This window comes from Halichoerus grypus, chromosome 11 (assembly GCF_964656455.1).
Source record: "Halichoerus grypus chromosome 11, mHalGry1.hap1.1, whole genome shotgun sequence".
In the NCBI taxonomy this organism is placed as follows: domain Eukaryota; kingdom Metazoa; phylum Chordata; class Mammalia; order Carnivora; family Phocidae; genus Halichoerus; species Halichoerus grypus.
Window position 1 is genome coordinate 97651289 of NC_135722.1, and position 19087 is coordinate 97670375.

Genomic DNA, 19087 nt, shown 5'->3' on the forward strand with positions numbered 1-19087 from the left:
CCTGGATTTTTACCTATAGAGTCATGGGGGTTGTCTTCCCCTCCCCCAACGCCTTAGGATAAGGTTTTTCATATATAAGCAGGGAGCCATTAGGAAGGAGATGGGTGGAAACATGTCCGGGTTCCGTGGTAGCCCCAGTCGCCGGTGGGGCCCAGGTGCCTTGCTGGGTAAGGCTGCCATCGGACTTGAGGACACCGAGTTCCCTTCCAGCTGTGAGGCTGATGCAGAGCGTGGGTGACTCCAGTTCCACAGGGCCGGGGGAGGGGCGCGGTGGAGGAGGTAGGGGAGACACCTGTGCGTGCGCGTGCGCGTGCGCGTGCTGCGGGCTTGTAACCCGCGGAGAAGGATCTGTACTATTGCCTGCCGTATTCCCAGAGGGCCTGCCCATGGCAGATGCTCAATGAATGCTTGCGAAAGGAGCGAATGACTGCTGAATATTTTCACGGTCCTTTGCCTTGCTTCCTGACCACATCCCCTTGCTCTAGGCTTCCTGTTTGGTCTCTAGCCCCGAGTCCCTACAATACCTAAGAGCTATAGGGTAGATATCACAGGGAAAGAGAATCGTGGTATAATACAACTAAGCTAAGAAGATGGCAGGCCTGAAGATAAAATTTAAGTCAAATTTATGGTCAGCCTGCTTTCTTTTGAGCTCAGTCTAATGTCTCCCAAGGAACCACCCAGCTTCAAGCTACCATTGCCAAGCTTCGCCATGGTCATGTTTGGTTAACCTACTTCTTCAACCCCTTTCATACGCTTTTCCTTGTGAGAAAATCCATTCGTTCATGTATTCATTCTCCATCACATTACCGAGCACCTCTATTGTTCATTAGGCATCAGTTGGGTGTGGATACAGGGATACAGAAATGAGTCAGGGAAGTTTCTGCTCTCTAGAGCTCGCAGTGGGATAAGCATACATTCAGCGGCACGCTCAGTGACCGCAGGATGTCCGGGGCATTCAAGAGACAATCAGACTGAAGAGTACTTTCTGCATTTGGCTGGGAAGACTGAGGCCCAGAGTTGACAGGACATGACTGAGCGGAGAACCCACCTCTCCCGAGTTCCGGGCCACCCCAGTGCTCTTTCCACTCTGTGGGTCTGTTGCCTCTTCCTCTTTGCCAGTGGGGCATCTCCAAACCAACAGCCTTGTCGGGGGAGCCTGTCTCTGGACTCGTCTGTTAGTCTGAGCGCCTGGTGGATACTCTGTCACGTGAGGGGATGTGCCTTCAGTGCGTCCTGCCACTCAGGCCTGCTAGACTACCTGGGTCTGCTTGTTGCCCTGGGTTTGAATGGCGGGCTCAGATCTTATCCTCTCTCAAGTTTGGGGAGAGTCTCTCCCAACCTCACTTAGCATAATTTAATAAATCTCACTTCACTCCTTTAAGTTCAGTCCAAAAAAAATGTGCATTGAACCCCCTAGGTGGGTCACACACCCCCGTGGCCCCTGGGAGCATCTCCCTCACGGCACGAACAACAGCAGGTGCCTCAGTGCCCCACCTCGCACTCTCAGCTCCAACCCTGATTCCAGACAGTTCTGAATGGGCTCCCACTTTGTGCTGACAAATCTCGTCTCCAGTGCTCACTGCACATCACTTGCTAACCACCCTGGCTCATTGTGTTCTTGGGGGGGGGGTGCCCACGTAGCCCTGTGCACCAGCAGTCTGAGAGTGTGACACCTCTGGGGGAAGCCTCAGCCAGCTCAGAAGCTGCTGGATCAGGGCTTCTCCTGTCAATGTTCAGGGGACCATTGGAAGAGGCCTCTACCTGCTCCAGGGATCAAGGCCCAGTTGCTCCCAGCATGACCAGCTTGCTAACATATCCTTGTTTTGGCTTTTTCTTCTCCTGGTTTCTCACTCTTGTTCCCTGGGATCACCTTCCAAATAAGCCACCTACCCACAACTCCTTGAATCAGGTTCTTGCTTCTAGGGGGACAGTCTAGGCTAAGACCGCACTTACTACCTAACATTGTAAGCTTATCTTTATTCATTTATTTACTTGCTCATTCATTCAGCAAATACGAACCATCTAATATGTGCTCTTGGTTGTGGGACTGTAGGAGTGAGCAAAAGGGAGAAAGTATTCATAGATCTTCTACTTTATTTGTAGAGAGAGGCAAGAGCAAAAAACCAAATATGTCCTATAACTTCAGATAATAAGTGCTCTGATGGAAAAAAAAGCCAGGGGTAGGGAGGGAATGGATATGGGGAGGATACTTGAATAGGATGGTCAGCAAAGACCTCCCCAAGGAGGCTGCATTTGAGAAGACACTTGAATAAATGACCCGAGGTGGAAATGAGCTTGAAGCAGGGTAGGCAAGGGGGAGAGTGCAGGAGGTGGTGTGTGTTGGGGGTTGGGCAGATACTAACTCGATGGGCCTCTGCTTCTCACGTGGACCAGGAGCAAAGGAGAGGGCTTTCAGCTGGGGAATAACATGACCTGAATTGTATTTTATAAAGATCACGCCAGCTGCTCTACTAGACTAAGCATACTATATGAATCACATGCTACTAGACCAAGGCAGCAGGCGTGGAAGCAGAGGGTCAGTAAGGGGACGGTCAGCAGCATCCTGGTGGCATTTAAAGGCTTGGACTGGGTGAGACCATCTAGGGGCAGTGGGGAGAAGGGTAGAGTTTAACAGACATCAGATCATCAAGTTCTCTAAAGGAGTGACCTTCACACGTCAGTGTGCATGGGGGTCACTTGTGCCTGATCACCTGTAACCTGTTTACTGAAGCAAGACCCTGGGAATTAGCATTCAGCGCTTCCTGGCCTCGAGGAGACGCTCAGGAAGAGAAGCACCCCTCAGATGACTCTGATGCAGGTGGTCCTTTGCGAACTGCCCTTGGGGACAGGTAGGTGGGAGTGTCGGGCAGTGGAGGGCAGGGAGTACTACCAGGGTCACGGTGACCAGGCAGCAGGATCCTCAGGAATGTTTCTGTCCTCTCCAGGGCCATCGTGAGGCCCTGCCGTCCGTCGACTCCTCCTCCCCTGTGTACGTAGAGCTATATGGATGTGGCACCCTATACCCAGCCCTCCGCCAGTCATGTACCAGTCTGCTCCGGAGCTTACCAGCTCTACAGCTCAGCCGCACCTTGGGGTGGGCTGCAGCACTAACGGGGCTCCTGGCTGGGGTCTGCAGGATGGGGGCCGAGCACAGGCGTGGCCCCTGTCGCTCTATGGGGAGGGTAGCCTGCTTGTCCTCGAGGCGGGGGGTCAACACGTGAGTATTCTTCCTGCAGCTGGGTGGCAGGGGGCGTGGCCATCGCCAGATCCGTGTGCTCATTTCCACACGCAGGTGTGAGCTCTCCCATCCGGTGGGTCAGCGTGAGTACATCTGAGCCCCCCCAGTTCTGAGCCCTCCCCTGTTGCCAGGCCTGCCTCACCAGTTGCCGGAGGACTTTTTCCTTGGGTGACTTGTCATAGGGAGCCAGAACTCGCCACCTCCCCTCTCCCCCCACACGACGTCTCCCTTCCATGTGCGTGTTTCACTTTCCTCCAGCTCCACGTTCGAGTGGGATCAGTGCCTCTTTCACTGCAGCCTGCTATGGAGTCTTCCCTGCGCTCTCTGCAGAACGCCTTTTGAATCTATCACCTGCTCTCCATTCCCGCTGTCCCTGCTCAGTGTTGTCATTGGATTGGATTACCGTTTAAGCCTGTTGTGGACTGAATGTTTGTGTCCCTTCCAAATTCGTATGTTGAAGCCCGGACTCCTAATGTGACGGTATCAGGAGGTGGGGCCTTTGGGAGGCTATTAGGGGTTAGATGAGGTCATGAGGGCGGGGTCCCCATGATGTGATGAAAGTCCCTATAGGAAGAGGAAGACGGGCGCCTGTCTGGCTCGGTTGGGTGGCCAGCTTTTGGTCTCAGGTCATGATCTTGGGGTCCTGGGATCGAGCCTTGCGTTGGGGCTCCTTGCTTGGTGGGTAGCCTGTTTAGGGATTCTCTCTCCCCCCCCTCCTTCCCCCTGCTCAACGGCGTGCTGTCTCTCTCAAATAAATCATAAAAAAAAAGGAAGAGAGACCAGGGTGCTTGCCTAGCTGGAGCTCTCTCTCTTTACTACTACTCCTCTCTTCTCCCCCTCCCCTCTTCCTCCCATGAGCACAAAGGAGAAGGGGGCCTTCTGCAAGCCAGAAAGAGAGCCCTCACCAAGAACCAAATTGGCTGGCACCTTGATCTTGGACTTGCAGCCTCCAGAACGATGAGAAATGTGTCTTGTCGATGGTATTTTGTTATGGCAGCCCGAGCAAACTAAGACAGCTTCCTCTGCACAGTTTCTCCGCATCTCGTCTCCGTTCCTTGTTTTCCCATCTTAGTTCCTTTCATGGCACTCACCGCTGATTGTAAAGATGTATCTGCTAGTCTGTTAGCTTCATAGCCAGATAGCCCCCTCCATGGAGCTGCACCTCTTTTGTTCCCTCTGGACCCAGGCCTGGGCACTTAAAAATGTTTTTTGAAGAAATGCTGACTACATGCACCTCCAACCAGGTCTCCCTACATCCTGCCTCGTCCCTTCTGACTCATGCCTTATGCTTTGATCAGGGTTATCTTTGTAAAACGCTAATTCCAACGGCCCAACCCTTCCTTGTCAGAGTGTTTATTGGGTCCAACCCCCCCCCCCCCCCCCCCGCTGGGTCGAATGTTTACGGGAGCTAGGTGAACTTAAGATCAAGCTGATAGTGAGGAAAAGTGCTGTGAATCATTAATAAAAATGCATTTAATTTCAAATTATGGATGTGCTTTAAAAGTAACCCTGGGGCGCCTGGGTGGCTCAGTTGGTTAAGCGACTGCCTTCGGCTCAGGTCATGATCCTGGAGTCCCAGGATTGAGTCCCGCATCGGGCTCCCTGCTCAGCAGGGAGTCTGCTTCTCCCTCTGACCCTCCTCCCTCTCATGCTCTCTGTCTGTCATTCTCTCTCTCTCAAATAAATAAAATCTGAAAAAAATAAAAAAAATAAAAGTAACCCTGAAACCTGCGAGCACTACAGGAAATGGATGAGTCATGCCTCCCACTACCTGGTGTCCCCTAGGTTGGGGCTACATAAAGTCAGCCCTCGCCGCCTGAACCTGTCTCTAACGGCCACCAGCATGCTGTCCCCGGCGGACACGGCCTACGGCGCCCCTGTCTCCGCCGTCCCCACGCGGGGCTCCGAGAGCTCCCACTCAGCAGGGCAGTGAGCCCCCTCCGTGACCGTGTGTATTCTGGGATAGTGTGTTGTGTGCCTTGCAGGGGGTAGAGATCTTCGGGGAAGACAAGGCAGACTCTTTGATACAGCTATTTAGAAAGCCGGGAAAACACAGTTCAATAGAAATTTCCTCTTCAGTCAACGTTGGTCCATTTCCCCTCTCTCCTTACTAAGAGGAAGTTCGTTAGCTCATAGAAACCCAGAATCACACATTCCTCAGCCTGGAAAAGCCCTCGAGGGAGATTACTCAGTTTAAGAACAAACGGCCTTCTGTGGGGCACTTGAATCCAATTCCCAAGAAGCCGGTGAGCGTCTCAGGCCCACCTGCAGGAAGGACTGTTTCCCCCACAAGCCCCGACTGGGCCGGGCAGGAGCCCCAGCACGAAGTCCTGTGCACGCTTCCCGAGGGAAGCCCGCGAGGCCTGCAGCAGAGCCCACATCCTCGGACTCCGTTCTCCCAGCTGCTCCGTGTTTGCTCTCTTGCCGGCCCCGGTTGCTGATTTCTCTTATTCTCTCCATCTTCGTATTCACCTCTCTGCTACTCTCCATCCAACGTGCCTCAAGGGCCTTTTCCTGGGGGCAGAGGCCATCTCCAACACTCATTTCCAGGAGACCCCACACCCCTTAACCAATAGGACAGGGAGGCCTCCAGGGCAAATCAGTTTGATGGGTTCCAAATGGCGTGATATTAGTCAAGTTCTCTGAAGATGATAGGATTGGTGCTTCCCAGAACTGGTTATTTCCTCAGAGTGAAACGGGGAGAAGCATCGTTGGAGATGACACAGAGGAACGGGGATGAGGTGTCCCCATTCACCACCTCGGGGATCCAGGATGGGACAAAGCGCAAAGTGCATTGGAGACTCTGGCCAGGGCCCTGAGTTTGCTCCATCTGCAGGGCTGAGGTTGGGGCGAGACTCAAACCCACATGTGGCTTTTCGTGGAAAGAGCAGGCTGCTCTCAGAATCAAATGCAGATGGCTTCCGCACTTATGAGAAGCACCCCTGGGACGTACCTCCACGTCGAGAAGGGCAGGTGACAGAGCTCCAGGGAGGTCTGGTCTGGTCTCTTTTCCAACTGGCCAGACGCCACACTCAAAACACTGTTATCCATACCCATTACATACTTCATGTTAGCGTGAGGACTCCTACCTGTGTCTGTCTGACTTGAGCCCGAGTCTTCGTTTGTGCTCAAGCAACATCACACATCTTATCAACCTCAATTATCAACAGCTTGAGGCTTCCACCAGTCACCGTTTTTGATCAGAAATTTGACTGGTTTCACATGATTCCTGAGGTCCTGACAATTTATTGAAATAAAAAACACGCATCTCTGATTTAGAGAGCCTTGCGTGCAAGGCACATTCAGACCCACCGCCTCGGAGCCTCACACCCCTGTCCATTGAACACGGCAGGTGTGGCTTTCTAGTTTGACAAAGAAACCGAGACCCTTCAGTTTACAGATGAGGAGATGCAAGAAACAGTGGAGTCAGAACGAGAACCTCCAGGTTCTTGAAATACCCAGAATCCTTGCACTGTACCGTGCTGCTGCTTCAATAAATAAGTGAACAAAATAAATAAACAAACCTTCCAAGGGAACCCTGAGGAATCTTCCCGCAAGCCCAAGTTTTGAGAGGGAGTTCAGTTATCAGACTGGCACATCAGAGCTTCTGGGTAGGATGTGGTGGGGGAGTCGGGGTGGTTCTGGGTGGATTTCCTGAGCTGGAGTGTCTCTTCTCAGAATGCCACAGAAAAATGCAGGGCCGAGTGGTGACCCGGAAGGGGGGCGCGGGCAGACCCCAGGCCTGCCACTCCCCCCAGCTTCCTTGCCCTTGGACTGTAAACTCACTTTGAAGATAGAATCCAAACGGACTATGGGGAGGCAGGGCCTATACCTGTCCCCTTCCTGGGCCCAGGGTCGGGTAGTCCTCTTCGCATGACTCCATGGACTCCTGCTAAATTTGTTAATCCCCAGCATGCGAAAGAAGCTGGCTCTGTGCAGATATAGGTTCTGCAGGCAACTTCCTCCCAGCCCAGGGCCACACCAGGCTGGGGATGCCACCCCTGATGCCAGCTTGGTTACCATCCAGCATGGAGGGCCCACTGGAGACTGAGTCATTATTCCACATATGCTATCAGAGGATAACAGGGTCTCTGAGAAGTGGCTTGGCCCAAGCTCACACAGCTGGACACAGAGAGCATGGGTCGGAGCCCAGTGCCATGTCCCGTGGGTCTGTAGCTGGATACTAGCAGTAAACAGTGTAGGTCCCAACCCTGACCGTCTGGGGTGGGCAAGCTGGTGCCCAAGCCCAGAGACCACCTGAAGTGTTGAATTTTGCCCAATACAAAGAACCGTGGTTTCTCTGGTACCATCAGCAAGATGGTGGGGGGCAATAGGGTGGAGGTAGTGAGTAGCTCGGCCACAGGGGCTTCATCCCCTGGTGGCTCTATAACCATGGTGGTAGACTGACTGACCAGGACAGATACATCTTAAGATCTTCCGTGACAAGCTCCCTGCCTGGGAGGACTGCCAGCCAGGAAGCTTCTTCCTATGACCATCCCAGGCTGACCAGCTCTGACCATGCCAGAGATCAGACTTGGTCTCTGCTCCCTCCTTTGTCCTCCTAGAAATGGCCCCTTCAGGGAAACTGCCCTGCCCAGCCCTCCATCTGGCTGGAGGCCCTGGCACTTGGCTGGTCTAGGGGGGAGGCCTGGGTCCTTCCTGACTGCAGCTTGGGCCTCCCAATTCCAGAAAACCAGTGATTCCCCTGAGCAAATAATCTGTTACAGTACAGGAAGAGCCCGGAGGAGGGAGGAGACCTCCGCCCGGCCCTGCCTGGCTCTGCCTGAGTCTTTGGAGCCCTCCTGCAGCCCAGGCCGACGCCACCCACAGAGAGTCTCTCTCTGCCCTGGGCCCCTTGGCCAGCCCTGCTGGGCCTGCCGATGAGGGCTCACACTGGCCTCGTGCGTCACTTCTGACCCCGGGGGGCCCTCATGGCTGAAATCAAAAGCAGCCCCTTAGCCTGAGTCACTCATCGGAGTGGAGGCTGGAGATCAGTGGCAGGGTGACCAGGTTTGAGTCGAAACTGCCCAGGAGACCGCCTGGGGCTGCCACACAGTCCACAGGGGCAAGATCATGGGCCAAGCTCCAGTCAGATGCTCCTAGGTCAGCACAGCTGGTCAAGCCCAGGAGTGACCATTCCTCCGTTGGCTGGTCCCACTGTCCAGTTGAGGTCCCCGAGGTAGTGACAGTCATTCCTGGGTCCTGTTTCAAATAGCCCTTGGCCAGCACTGGTGGAGACCAGCCTGCCTCGGCATCCAGGCACATCCTGAACCCGGGGCCAAGGCTATCTGTCAAAGAGGACTCTTCCTCCAGGCAGCCTGTCTTGGCTGCTTTCTCCTCTGTGCATCTGGTCTGCTTCAGGTAGCCCCGGAATGCCACTGAGGCTGGGTCTTCTTCCCCAGGCCCCTCAGGCCCGGGGGCATTGACAGGGCCCAAGGTGGAGCCACTCCGCCCGTCCCCAGGCTGCCCCTCAGAGTTCTGGACTAGGCCGATGCCACTGTCATCCCGGCCCGGGCTGCTGTGCCCCACCCGCTGCTCCCAGCTGGGGCCAGAGCCGGGACTCAGGCCGGGCTCCTGCAGGCAGATCCCGCTGTCCGCGCTGCCGCCGCCGCTGCCCTCCAGCTCCGGGAGCGCCCCCTTGCCCGCGGTGCCGCCAGCCTGGGGGTGGGGGGCAGGGAGGAGGAACTGGGGCTCTTCATTCTGCAGGGATGGCTTGGCACTGCCAAAGCCACTGTCCGTGCTGCCGTGCAGTTCCGAGTTCTTCAGCTCTGGGGACACTTTGGGGCAGGCCTCCTCGTCCAGGGGATGGATGGCGTCCTGGGGCTCGGGGCAGGGAAGCTGGCTGACAAAGCTGGAGGCCTGGGGCTTCTCGAAGACCTGGAGAGGAGAGGGCAGAGTGAGAGAAGCGAGGGTTACCTGCGGGGACCCGCTCTGGCGCTGCAGGCCTGGCCCTGGGGCCAGGAGGCGGGCTCGAGAAGGTTCTGCTCTAACCGAGGAGCCCACAGAGTCACCTGCACTTTTTGTTTCATTTCAGAATCGACCTTTCCTCTTAGTGCGATTCTCAGTTTGGCTCAGGCCTGCACGCTCGCAGCCCAGATGGAACGGCAGGCAGAACAGGAGCCGGCCGGGAATGGTGAATGTTCTCGGCCCCAGCACAGTCCTTTCCAAACCTGAGGGCAAGCCGGACTCATCTAGATAGATCTAGAAGTGTGTTTCAAACTTTTTTGGACTATGATCCCAAATAAGAAATGTGTTCCATGACGCCTGTATATAGATATCCCATAAACTGAAAGCAGTTTCACGAAAGAGTACGTTTTACTAGCTGGGTACCGTGGTCTACACTACTACTCTCTCCTATTCTACTCCTGTTCTAGTCTATCCTACCCTGTCCTATCCTGTCCCCTCCGTTATCCTCGCTTGTCCATTTCATTTTTTAAAATGCTGGATGTGAGACACAAAATTAACTTCTCCAAAGTTCACCAGATTAAGTGACTTGCGCAAACACAGGGTGGCTGCCACGTGGGGCAGTGGAACGAGCACAGAATTAGCAGCGGGGGAGGAGCTGCTCCCCACGACCTGCCCGGAGTCCCAGGGAAAGTCACTTAATCCCTCTCCCCCTTGCTGTTCCGTCTCAGCCACACTGGGGTTCTTCCTGCTCATGCATCAGCTCAGTGCTCTCAGGGCCTTTGCACATGCTACACCCTGTGGTGGGAACACTTCTTTCAGCACTTGCTCTGGCTGTGTCGTTCTAACATTCGGGTCTCAGCTCAGATGTTTCTCCCCAGAGAGGCCTTCCCGATCATCCTGGCTAAGGCAGTGCTGCGACCCTCTCTACATTCACCTCGTTACTTCTTCCTAGCACTTGGTTCCTGAAATTCTTTTTAAATTTATTTTCTGCCTCCCACCACAACCTGCTCTCTAGCCACACTTACTCCCCACACCCAGCAGAATATAAGCTTCTTGAGGACAGGAGCTGTCTAGTTTTGTCTGCCACTCTGTTCCGGGAACTTAAACTGAGCTGGCACATGGGAGGCTCTCTTAAAGTTTGTTGACTGACTTACTGACTCAGCACACCTGCCCTCATTCCCTTTGTAAGTTTGGACTCGAATGCACCTCTTAATTGGTTGAGTTCCTATGAATATCACACAAGTTGGTGATTAAGGATAATCTGTTTCTAGAGCCAGACTGCATGGTTCATATCCCAGCTCTGCCTTGTATCAGCTGTGCCGCCTTGGCTGAATTATTTGCCCTCTTTGTGCTTTAGTTCCTCGCCTATAAAACAGAAATAGTCACAGTACCGGCCTCCTTGTGTTGTAGTTAATGCACGGCAAGTGCTTAGAACAGTGCCTGGCACAGAGAAAGCACTCAGTAAATATTGGGCACATTGAATTTTACCCTCCAATCTAAGGAGAGAATCGAACTTCAGAGAAGTGAAATGACTTGCACAAAGTCACAGCGGCAGAGAACAAACCTGCGATTTGTACTCCACTGTCCTGATCTGAAATCCCCATTTATCCAAAGAGCAGATCAGAACGGCGCATGAGTGGGAATAAGCATATGAATGTGAAAGTGCTCTGTGCACTCGAAGTTATTCATGAAGTTAGTAATGACCACCATCATTAGATGAACCAACTGGGCTGCATTTATCTTGAGAAGGAAAACATTCTCAAGGAGAGCTCACTTCTGTGATCCAAATGGCACAGAGGAACGAAAACCCAGAGGCTGCGTTGTCGCCTCTGGCATTTTGCACCTGTGCCTATTTCCCTGGCTTGCATTAGAAGTAATAGATTCTACGCTGGCTGCCCTACCGGGCTGTAATCAAGCCCCTTGGGACCAAGGGCCGCATGAATCAGCTTCTTCCCAGACCACATGTGGCCTGTCATTGGTGCTCAATAACTGTAGCTCAACGGCCACTTCACTGATCTCTTCCTAGATGCTCTTTCTGACGCCCACCGAGGAATCCCCGCTCCAGTTACCAGGACCAGCCTCCCCCACCCCTCTGCTTTCTCGTCATCCGTCCCTGAGCGCAGCCCCCATCCCGGTTCCAGGCCCTGCATACAGAACATGCTCAGAGCACTTGTTAAACAGGCCGATGCATACATGTTTGTGGAATGGAATCTCCCCGGAGCACAGAGAAGGGACAATGAGTTATATACTTCAGTTAGACACAAGAAGAACTTTTTAATCCTGTAAGGCTCCTCGTCATACCACTCTACCCAGGGCACTGGGGCTAGGAACACAGTCCTTTGCTGCCGGACAAAGAGCCTAATTAGGCCAGGCGGTCCCTTCTCTCCCCACATCCCCACTCCCTAGAGTTCTTACTCAACATAATTCCAAAGGGTCTTTGTCTCTCTCCTTTTTTTCCTAGAAATCCTGGGATCCCTCTTGGGGGGGTAGCCCTCCCAACGGAAGGTCCTCCCCGATGGAGCCGGTCCTTCCCAGCAGAGCCCGTGGCCCTCACAGTGATGGCCGCTGTGGGGATGTGGCGGCAACCTCCAGAGCAGCCTGAGTCCCAGGCGGGCCAGGCAGAGGTTTGGACATGCTGCCCAGTGCTGCGAGCTGCATTCTGGAGGCTGGCTAAGCACAAGTGCACCAGCTGCCCGCGCCGTGTGGCAAGAGGAGATGCTCTGGGCGGGGGGCAGAGACCCTGGCCACCCCACGACCCCTCCTCCTGGGCAGCAGCCCTCATTCTGCTCCCTGCTGCTCTGGCAGTAGCCTTAGGCCTGGGCTCCCAGTCGCGTGTTCCTCCTCTTCTGGAACACTCATCATCACCAGCTGGCAGGGCTGGGAGAGACTGGGCTCTTCCTGACTTCTCCTGGCTCTCTGGCCCCCGTGCACGGAACAGTCACTCCATGCCTCAGTTTCCTCCCTTGTAAAATGAAGATAATAACCCCACCTGCTTCAGAGGTACTGATGCACACGGGCTGGCCCATGGCCAGTTGTTAGTAAACAGTAACAAAATGGCACGTGGGGGGTTGGGACTACTCAGTATGTGTCTTATCGGGGGCCCTTAGAAGGCAATGTTCTCAGCACTGGGCTTTGCATTTAAGCCCTCCCTCTGTCCCCACGGTCCTTGATGAAGGGGCCTCCTGATAATGTCAGGGCTGAGGGAAGGGACTGTCTGGGAGGGAGCCCCCCGTCTCCTGGAGTCTTGGTATGGCAAGGAAGGATGGGCCAGTGCCCCCCCCCCGGGACTCACCAGGACGGTGGGCAGCTTCCTCCGGCGCCGCACGTACAGATGCAGGGCCAGGCAGTAGGCCAGGGCTCCGCACAGAAGCAGGACGAAGGTGAAGAAGATGCTGAGGTTGGTCGTGGTGAAATCTGCGGGCCCAGAGAGACGTGTCTGTGGCCTGGATCCCAGGAGCCCACGGCCACTCTTAGGAGCCACTCAGTCAGCGGCCCCCGGTGACCCCCTCTAGGCCACAACCAGATGCTTCTGGATCCTTGGAAATCCCTGCCTGGCCTTCCAACCTCTGTCCTGAACAGATTCCCTCACTAGACCCACCGACCCTGCCTCCAGCTCTGCACACAACTCACACCACAGCACGTGGAATGGGGGGCAGGATGGGACAGCAGGTAAGATTGGAGGCCTGGCGCCAGTCCCAGCTCCACCACTGACTCAGCCGCTGAGCCTCAGTTTCCCCATCTATAAAATGGGAAGAATAATAGTGCCTACCACATGATTGTGAAGTACACAGCACACCTCCCTTAACTTATGTTACCTGATCCTTATAACAACCCTAGGAGGTGAGTACTATGATCATCCCTATACACAATAGGATCCTGGGGCCTAGAGAGTTTATGTAACTTACCCAAGATCATATACCTCGTGAGTGGTAAAGCTGAGATTTGAAGCCAGACCTGTCCACAAAACTTAGTTCTTCTACCAGTGAGTGAATGTTAAAAAAGCTCTTAAGGCTGCCCGACACGGGGATGGTGCCTTAACTCTGCTTAAATGAGAGTGAGGCTAAATGACAATGACTTGTGAGTGTCCTTCATGAACTGAAATGTAGAAATATAGGGAGTCACTCTGGTCTTTGCTGGGCCTTGCTGGCCTGGACAAGACCATGGCCTTCACATCCCAGGTCCTCTCCCCTCCCTCCTTTCCCTCCCGTCCCCAGCACCTGCGGAGAGCCTGGCTTTAGCAGCTCTGGCAGGGGTCAGCTCAGTTCCAATGGGGAGGGGGGACAAGGAGAAGGCCCTCTGTGCCCAGCCTCAAGAAAAGACAGCAGAGGGATGTAACAAACAGGAACTACCACAGCTGACAGAGCGGGCCTGGGGCAGGGAGGGGGGAGGGGAGCGGTTCTTGGGAAGCACAGCTGTGCTCAAGCAGAACACCAGCAGCAGCAGAATCAAGAGACCTGGCTCTGCCTCCATGCCCCAGAAAGCTGTTCAGACCCACAGAGCCTCAGGTCCCGCATCTCTAAAATGGGGACCATAGGAGCTTTCTCATAGGGCCATGTGGGGGAGTGCCCCTGGCATCAGTGGTCCTCAACTGATGCTTTTTGGATCGTGTGAGGCCCTTCCTGCCTCCCGCCCCCCAGACAGCAGCCCCAACCGCAGACTCACACTGCTGGGTGAGCACGACGCACTCCTCCTTGGACCATACCCCCTTGTTCAGGCGGGAGCTCACAGACGGCTTCACCTTGACACAGAACTCTCCCAGATCTCCAGGGGGTGAGAGGCTGAAGTTTTCATGCTTCACCTTCTCCTTTGTGAACTGAAACAAAAACAACAGCAATAAACAAAATGTACCCTTGATTCACGGACCACGGAAGCTGAGAGTGGGGGAGCCATCAGAGATGCTCCAGGCCACCCCCTTCAGTGTCCTTTCCCTGACATGACAAACCCAGTATTATCAACGCAGCCCAAGATCTCTGTGATTAACATGACTTATTTTGTACAAAAAGAGAAAAGGAACATTTTATAGTCGTTGAGGACCTTCCTAGAAGGGGCTGGTGTCAAATGGTGGGAAGAGGATGGATCTGGCAGATTCCAGATCTCCCCCTTAGGGGGTGTCCGTGGGCAATTACATAGCCTCTTGGAGCCACATTTTCCCATTTATAAAATGGAATAAAATATCCACCTGCCAGGGGATCAGGAATAACAGCTATTAAATGTCTTGCGTGGTGCCTGACACTAGTGGGCCATGTGTTCCCTGCCACCTGGCAGGAGCACAGATTTGAGGGCTGAGGTCATCTCAGCTCCCTCCCCTGCCCCACGCCCTCCCTCTCTACTCTGCCAGCAAAGTTCCCCAGGGGTGCACAGAAGGTGCTACCAGCCCCGCTGACAAGGAGGCGCAGGGAGCCCACTGCGTTACAAACACAGACGTCCTGTGGCCCTGGGGAGGCCCGTACCGTGTAGTTCCCCGGCACCTTGCGAATCTGAATCTCATACTCGCGGAAGTGTTGGAAGACGCTTTCGTAAGTGTCACCCGCAGGGGCTATCTTGGGCCTGGGGGGCTGGATCTTCCCGAGGATGATGCCATTGTGCACCTCTAGCTTCACACTGCCAATCGTCAGAGTCACTGGTGGGGAGGCAAAATGATGAGGACTGCAGGCTGGGGAGGGCCTGGGTGCCCTGCCCATGCCTGGCCTCTAGGGTCAAGCTTTACCCACCCTAAAACCTGGGCCACCGCTTTCTCAACCTGGCAGCACATAAGGACTTCCTGGGAAGTACATTACAAATACAGATGCCCCGGGTCCACTCAGGACACAGTGAACTTGAATTTTTGAAGCTGGGCCCTGGACACATTGATTTTTAAACACATTCCTCAGGTAATGTTTCTGTAGCCAGCTAAGCACTGGCCTGCGGGCAGGCATTTGGGAGCCAAAGACCTCGAAGACCATTGGTTCTGACTCTGAATTTTGCAGAGCAGGCTCACCACACTCATATAGAGCACGGTCAATTCCAATTCATAGAATGGCAAAATCCCAGCAAGTCTGGGGCTTACCCTTTTCTCTTATGTCTGCTGAGAGAGACCCCCAACCCTTCTTCAGTAGCATCTCCCTGCTTCAAAGCCTCACACCCTGATCACTGGGAGTTCGGCCCCAAGGATTGAGGACTGGATCCGATTCTGCCTACTGTTTCTTGCTCTGTGCTGAGTGCTTTTGGATTTACTTCCTCTTCCAGAACCCTACAAGTACACAGGTCTGGCCCTTGTGACTCAGCTGCTCCAAACCACCCCAAGACTTCTCTTCTGTAGGATAAACAACTCCAGTTCCCTTTTAAATCTTGAACAACTCGGGTCTTTTCATCTAAATCTTCCCAAAAGTCCTGATTAGTTATTTGGGCAACTAGGTCCTCACCCGGGAAGCCCGGCTGGATGGTGAGCTACGGGAACAGAGTCACATTCTAGACTAGAGTTTCTGGCAGGAAGGAACCCCCAAAGCCATCTTCTAGGCCCAGGGGAGGAAAAGCACCTTCATCCACGGAGAAGCGGGTGTTGGTGAAGGTCCAGTTGGAGTACTGGTTTCCGTCCACCGTGCGGACCTTGGCTCGGTAGCCATTGTTGTGGTACAGGTCCAGGGTCACCACAGTGAGATCACAGAACGACACCTGGGTCTGGCTGCAGCTGGGGATGGACTTCCAGAGTTCTAGCCCATACCTGGGGAGATATCAGGCAAGGCACTAGTAGAGGAACTTGCGTTCAAACCTACCTCCTTTAAGAGGAAAGCAAGGGGCCCAGGGAGAGAGCTCCCATGAGGTACAGCCTGCCGCGTATTTTCTCTGGTCCCGGGCATCTAACTGCAAGAGGATCTCTCTTGGCTCTGGGACTGCATACCAGTTTCTCTTAGATTGGAATATCTAACAGATCTCTAACTCCTCCAGGAAGACTTGCTACCCACTGCAATACAACCTCACTTCTCAGGCTTTCTCCCAATTATATTTACAGTCCGTTAGGGTTTCCTTGTTTCCCAATTATATTAGGGATGCATTTCTTGTTTCTCCAATAAGATGGAAAAAACTTGAGGGAAAAGGAAATACCTTGGCTTTCTCATCCAAGAGCTCCCAGCACACTGCTCAACACATATGGGGATCAATCAGTACTTGTCAACCGATTGATATATACCAGGGTCCTTCCCGGTGTTACTTCAATAACAAGACAGCTATGTCTTCCCATGCCAGGGAAGTGAAGGAGATGCGTGTGCCCCCTCCCACACCCACCTCCCTCCTTTCTCCATCCTCCCCTTTCCATACCTCAGGAGCTCTACTTCATAGTAGGTGCTGTTTGACGGTTTCGGGATGGGAGTCCAGTGGAGGACGTGGGAGAAAAATTCTGCTTCAAACCACACAGATGGAGGGCTGGGCAAATCTGTCCCTGGCGAGAAGAGTGTCCATATCAGAGCTCGCAGAGCCCTCCCCCAGCAATGAAGATGTCGACGGTGATGGTGGCCATCATCCTACCAGCTTCCATTTATTGACTACTTTACTGTGAGCTGGACTCTCTGCTAAGTACTTTACATATGTTCTTTCAGTTAATTCTCACGACCAGCCCTACAGGATAGACATTTATGGCCTTAATTTTACCGGAGAAGAAATAGGGGCTCAGAAAGGTTGAGTGACTTGCCCAAGGCCAAAGGAGCTAATAAGGGGCAGTGTGAATCCTCATGTGTCTGATTCCAGAGCCAGTGTTGTATCCTTAGATCACTGTCTGTGATCAGAAACAGAAGTGGTGGCTAAGAAGAGCCAAGGGGAGTCTGATATATCTCCGGAGACAAAGCATAGGCTGAGAGCTAAGGTCTCATTAGCTAAGCTAATGTCTGTCAGCAATGAGCTCTCATCTCAGATGAGCTAGTCCCTGTCCTTGCTCCAGCTTCATCCCAAGGCTGGCCCCCATCCCCATCCCTGGTCCCTACCCTGGCCCCAGCCTTGGCTCCAGCCCAAGGCCTCCTCTCTGGAGTTCTTGGGGATACACAGATATCCTGCTTGTTGGCATCTGCCTGTTTCTCTTCACAGGTCTCCTGGGCAACCCCAAGCTGAATGCTTGCCCCGTTCCCCCACGTCTAGCAGGGCTGTAGGCTGGGTGAGGACGGACAGAATGAAGCAGGTCTGGTTCTAGATTGTGCTGACATTTCCACACAGAGCCAGCACCCTTGGCTCGGCGGTGAGATACTACTGACCACTGTCTCACTCCACCTCCTGCCCCCACCCCCCATTCAACATGGGGCACTCCAACTTCAGGAGCCTCCAACCAACACTTGTCAGTGTGACTTGGGCAAATTACTTAACCTCACCGAACCTCTCATTTGTAAGAATGTAATAAATACACCTACTCTAAGAGTCTTGCCAATCAAGTACAATGAGGTAGGTTAGGGCCGATAGCCAGTCTGTTCTCTCCTCCTCGATCCCTTCACGTCTCTCCATCTGCCAGCCACTCAGGCTTCCTTTGTTCTCTAACCTCTCACCATCTCTCTAGTAATGCTTCTTCTAGAATTGTCATTTGCACTTAGAAAGTACATCTCCCCTGTTTCTTGCTTGCTTTTTACACTATCTTTGATTCTCAAGGCTGTGTTTCAATTTCAAAACGTTAGATGGAAAGTGAGAAACGCAGCGGGTCTTCGCGGTATTGGGGCTGCATATCCCCGACTCAGTTCTCCATCATGTGAATGGCTGACTGCAGGTTTTACTTTGTATTTTGGTGTAGATGCAGTTTCAGTCCCTGCTCTCCCTGGCTCCACTCTCCGTGCCTCCACCTCCCTGCCCTGGCATTCTCTCTCCAGGCTTTATTCTCTCTTGCAGAAACTTTCCAGGATAGCTGGCTGGGTTAGAAGACTGAGCTAAGGGGTAGGAGGAGGGAGAGGGAGGCAGGTGGCAGTCGGAGCACATTAGGGGCTAAAGAAGGAGCAGGAATGATCAGATGGAGCAACAGGTGATAGTAGGGGGCAAGACCTGGGATGGGGGCGGGAATGGCATGGGGAAGAAGTAGGTTAAGGGGAGGGCTAAGGGAAGTGGAGTCAGATGGGGGATCAAAGTCATTCCCCAGAGGGGAAAGCCTTCTTACCAGTTGAACTAGAACAACAACAAAAGGCCAGGACTAAGTTTCTGATTCGCTTGGAGGTGGATAGAAGATAAAGTGGGGGTGCGTGGGTGGGTGTCACTGAACTTCTCTATCCACCCCCCCCCCCATCAATTTCATGCTCTTCCACTTCCACAATGGGGAGCCTGAGATCCAGGCTTGCCGGAATGAGGGAGCTTCTGGGGTGGGGTAGACAATGGACGCCCCCCTCCCCAGAGGGACAGCCAGACGGGGTTCTCCGTGGAACGCACAACTATAACGTAGGGGCGACGAAGAGCGCGAGTCGGGAGTGGACGCGCACCCAGCCCCGCCGGGCGGGCGCGGAGAGGGCCGGGCAGGGCCAGGCTGCGATCCTTACCGCGCGCGCAGGAGCCGAGGCGCAGGCTGAGGAGCACCGCCAGCAGCACTACCAGGCGCGGCAGCATCCTGGGCACGCCGCATCCTCCGGGGCCGGAGCGGGAGCCGGAGCCGAAGCCGGAGCAGGAGCCGGAGCAGGAGCCAGGCTGCGCGCCTCCACCCGCGGCTCGGCGGCTCTGCCTCTGAAAGCCGGGGCTGGCGGGCAGTCCCGCCCACGCCTCGCGGGGCTGACGTCAGGGGCGGGGCCCCAGGAAGCCCCGCCCCCCCGAGGCCGAGCGTCCGCGTGCGGGTGCGGGGCCGGGTGCCCACTGCCCAGCGCTGGCCACCGCGCCCCGCGGATGGGGACGATGCAGGGACCCGGCGGGCGCCGGGCCGTCACGGGCCGGGGGCGGGGTTCTGACCAACCCTTCCCTCCCGGCTTCCAAGGCCCCCACGCTGTGATCGCGTCAAAGAGGCCTGGGCAGGTGGGGTGG

General features: G+C 54.4%; 2 protein-coding genes across 3 annotated transcripts in view; one reads left to right on the forward strand and one right to left on the reverse strand.

The window, feature by feature from the left end:
* SMIM35 (small integral membrane protein 35) overlaps positions 1-10586 on the forward strand; it is a 118439-nt gene extending 107853 nt beyond the window's left edge. The window contains exon 6 of the mRNA XM_078058927.1: positions 9273-10586. The gene's annotated coding sequence lies outside the window, so the exon portion shown is untranslated. The remainder of the gene's footprint in view (positions 1-9272) is intronic.
* On the reverse strand, positions 6465-18792 carry IL10RA (interleukin 10 receptor subunit alpha). Of its 2 annotated transcripts, none has more exons than XM_036123063.2 (7): positions 18616-18792; positions 16439-16553; positions 15661-15845; positions 14596-14765; positions 13808-13958; positions 12438-12559; positions 6465-9115 (listed from the first exon to the last, which is right to left on the reverse strand). In XM_036123063.2, exons 1-7 carry the CDS (start codon positions 18680-18682, stop codon positions 8204-8206), a joined length of 1722 nt encoding a protein of 573 aa, XP_035978956.1. In that variant the 5' UTR covers positions 18683-18792; the 3' UTR covers positions 6465-8203. The 2 variants fall into 2 exon arrangements, with proteins under 2 accessions (XP_035978956.1, XP_035978949.1); XM_036123056.2 differs by having other exon boundaries at positions 16439-16559.
* Between the last annotated feature and the right edge of the window lie 295 nt (positions 18793-19087).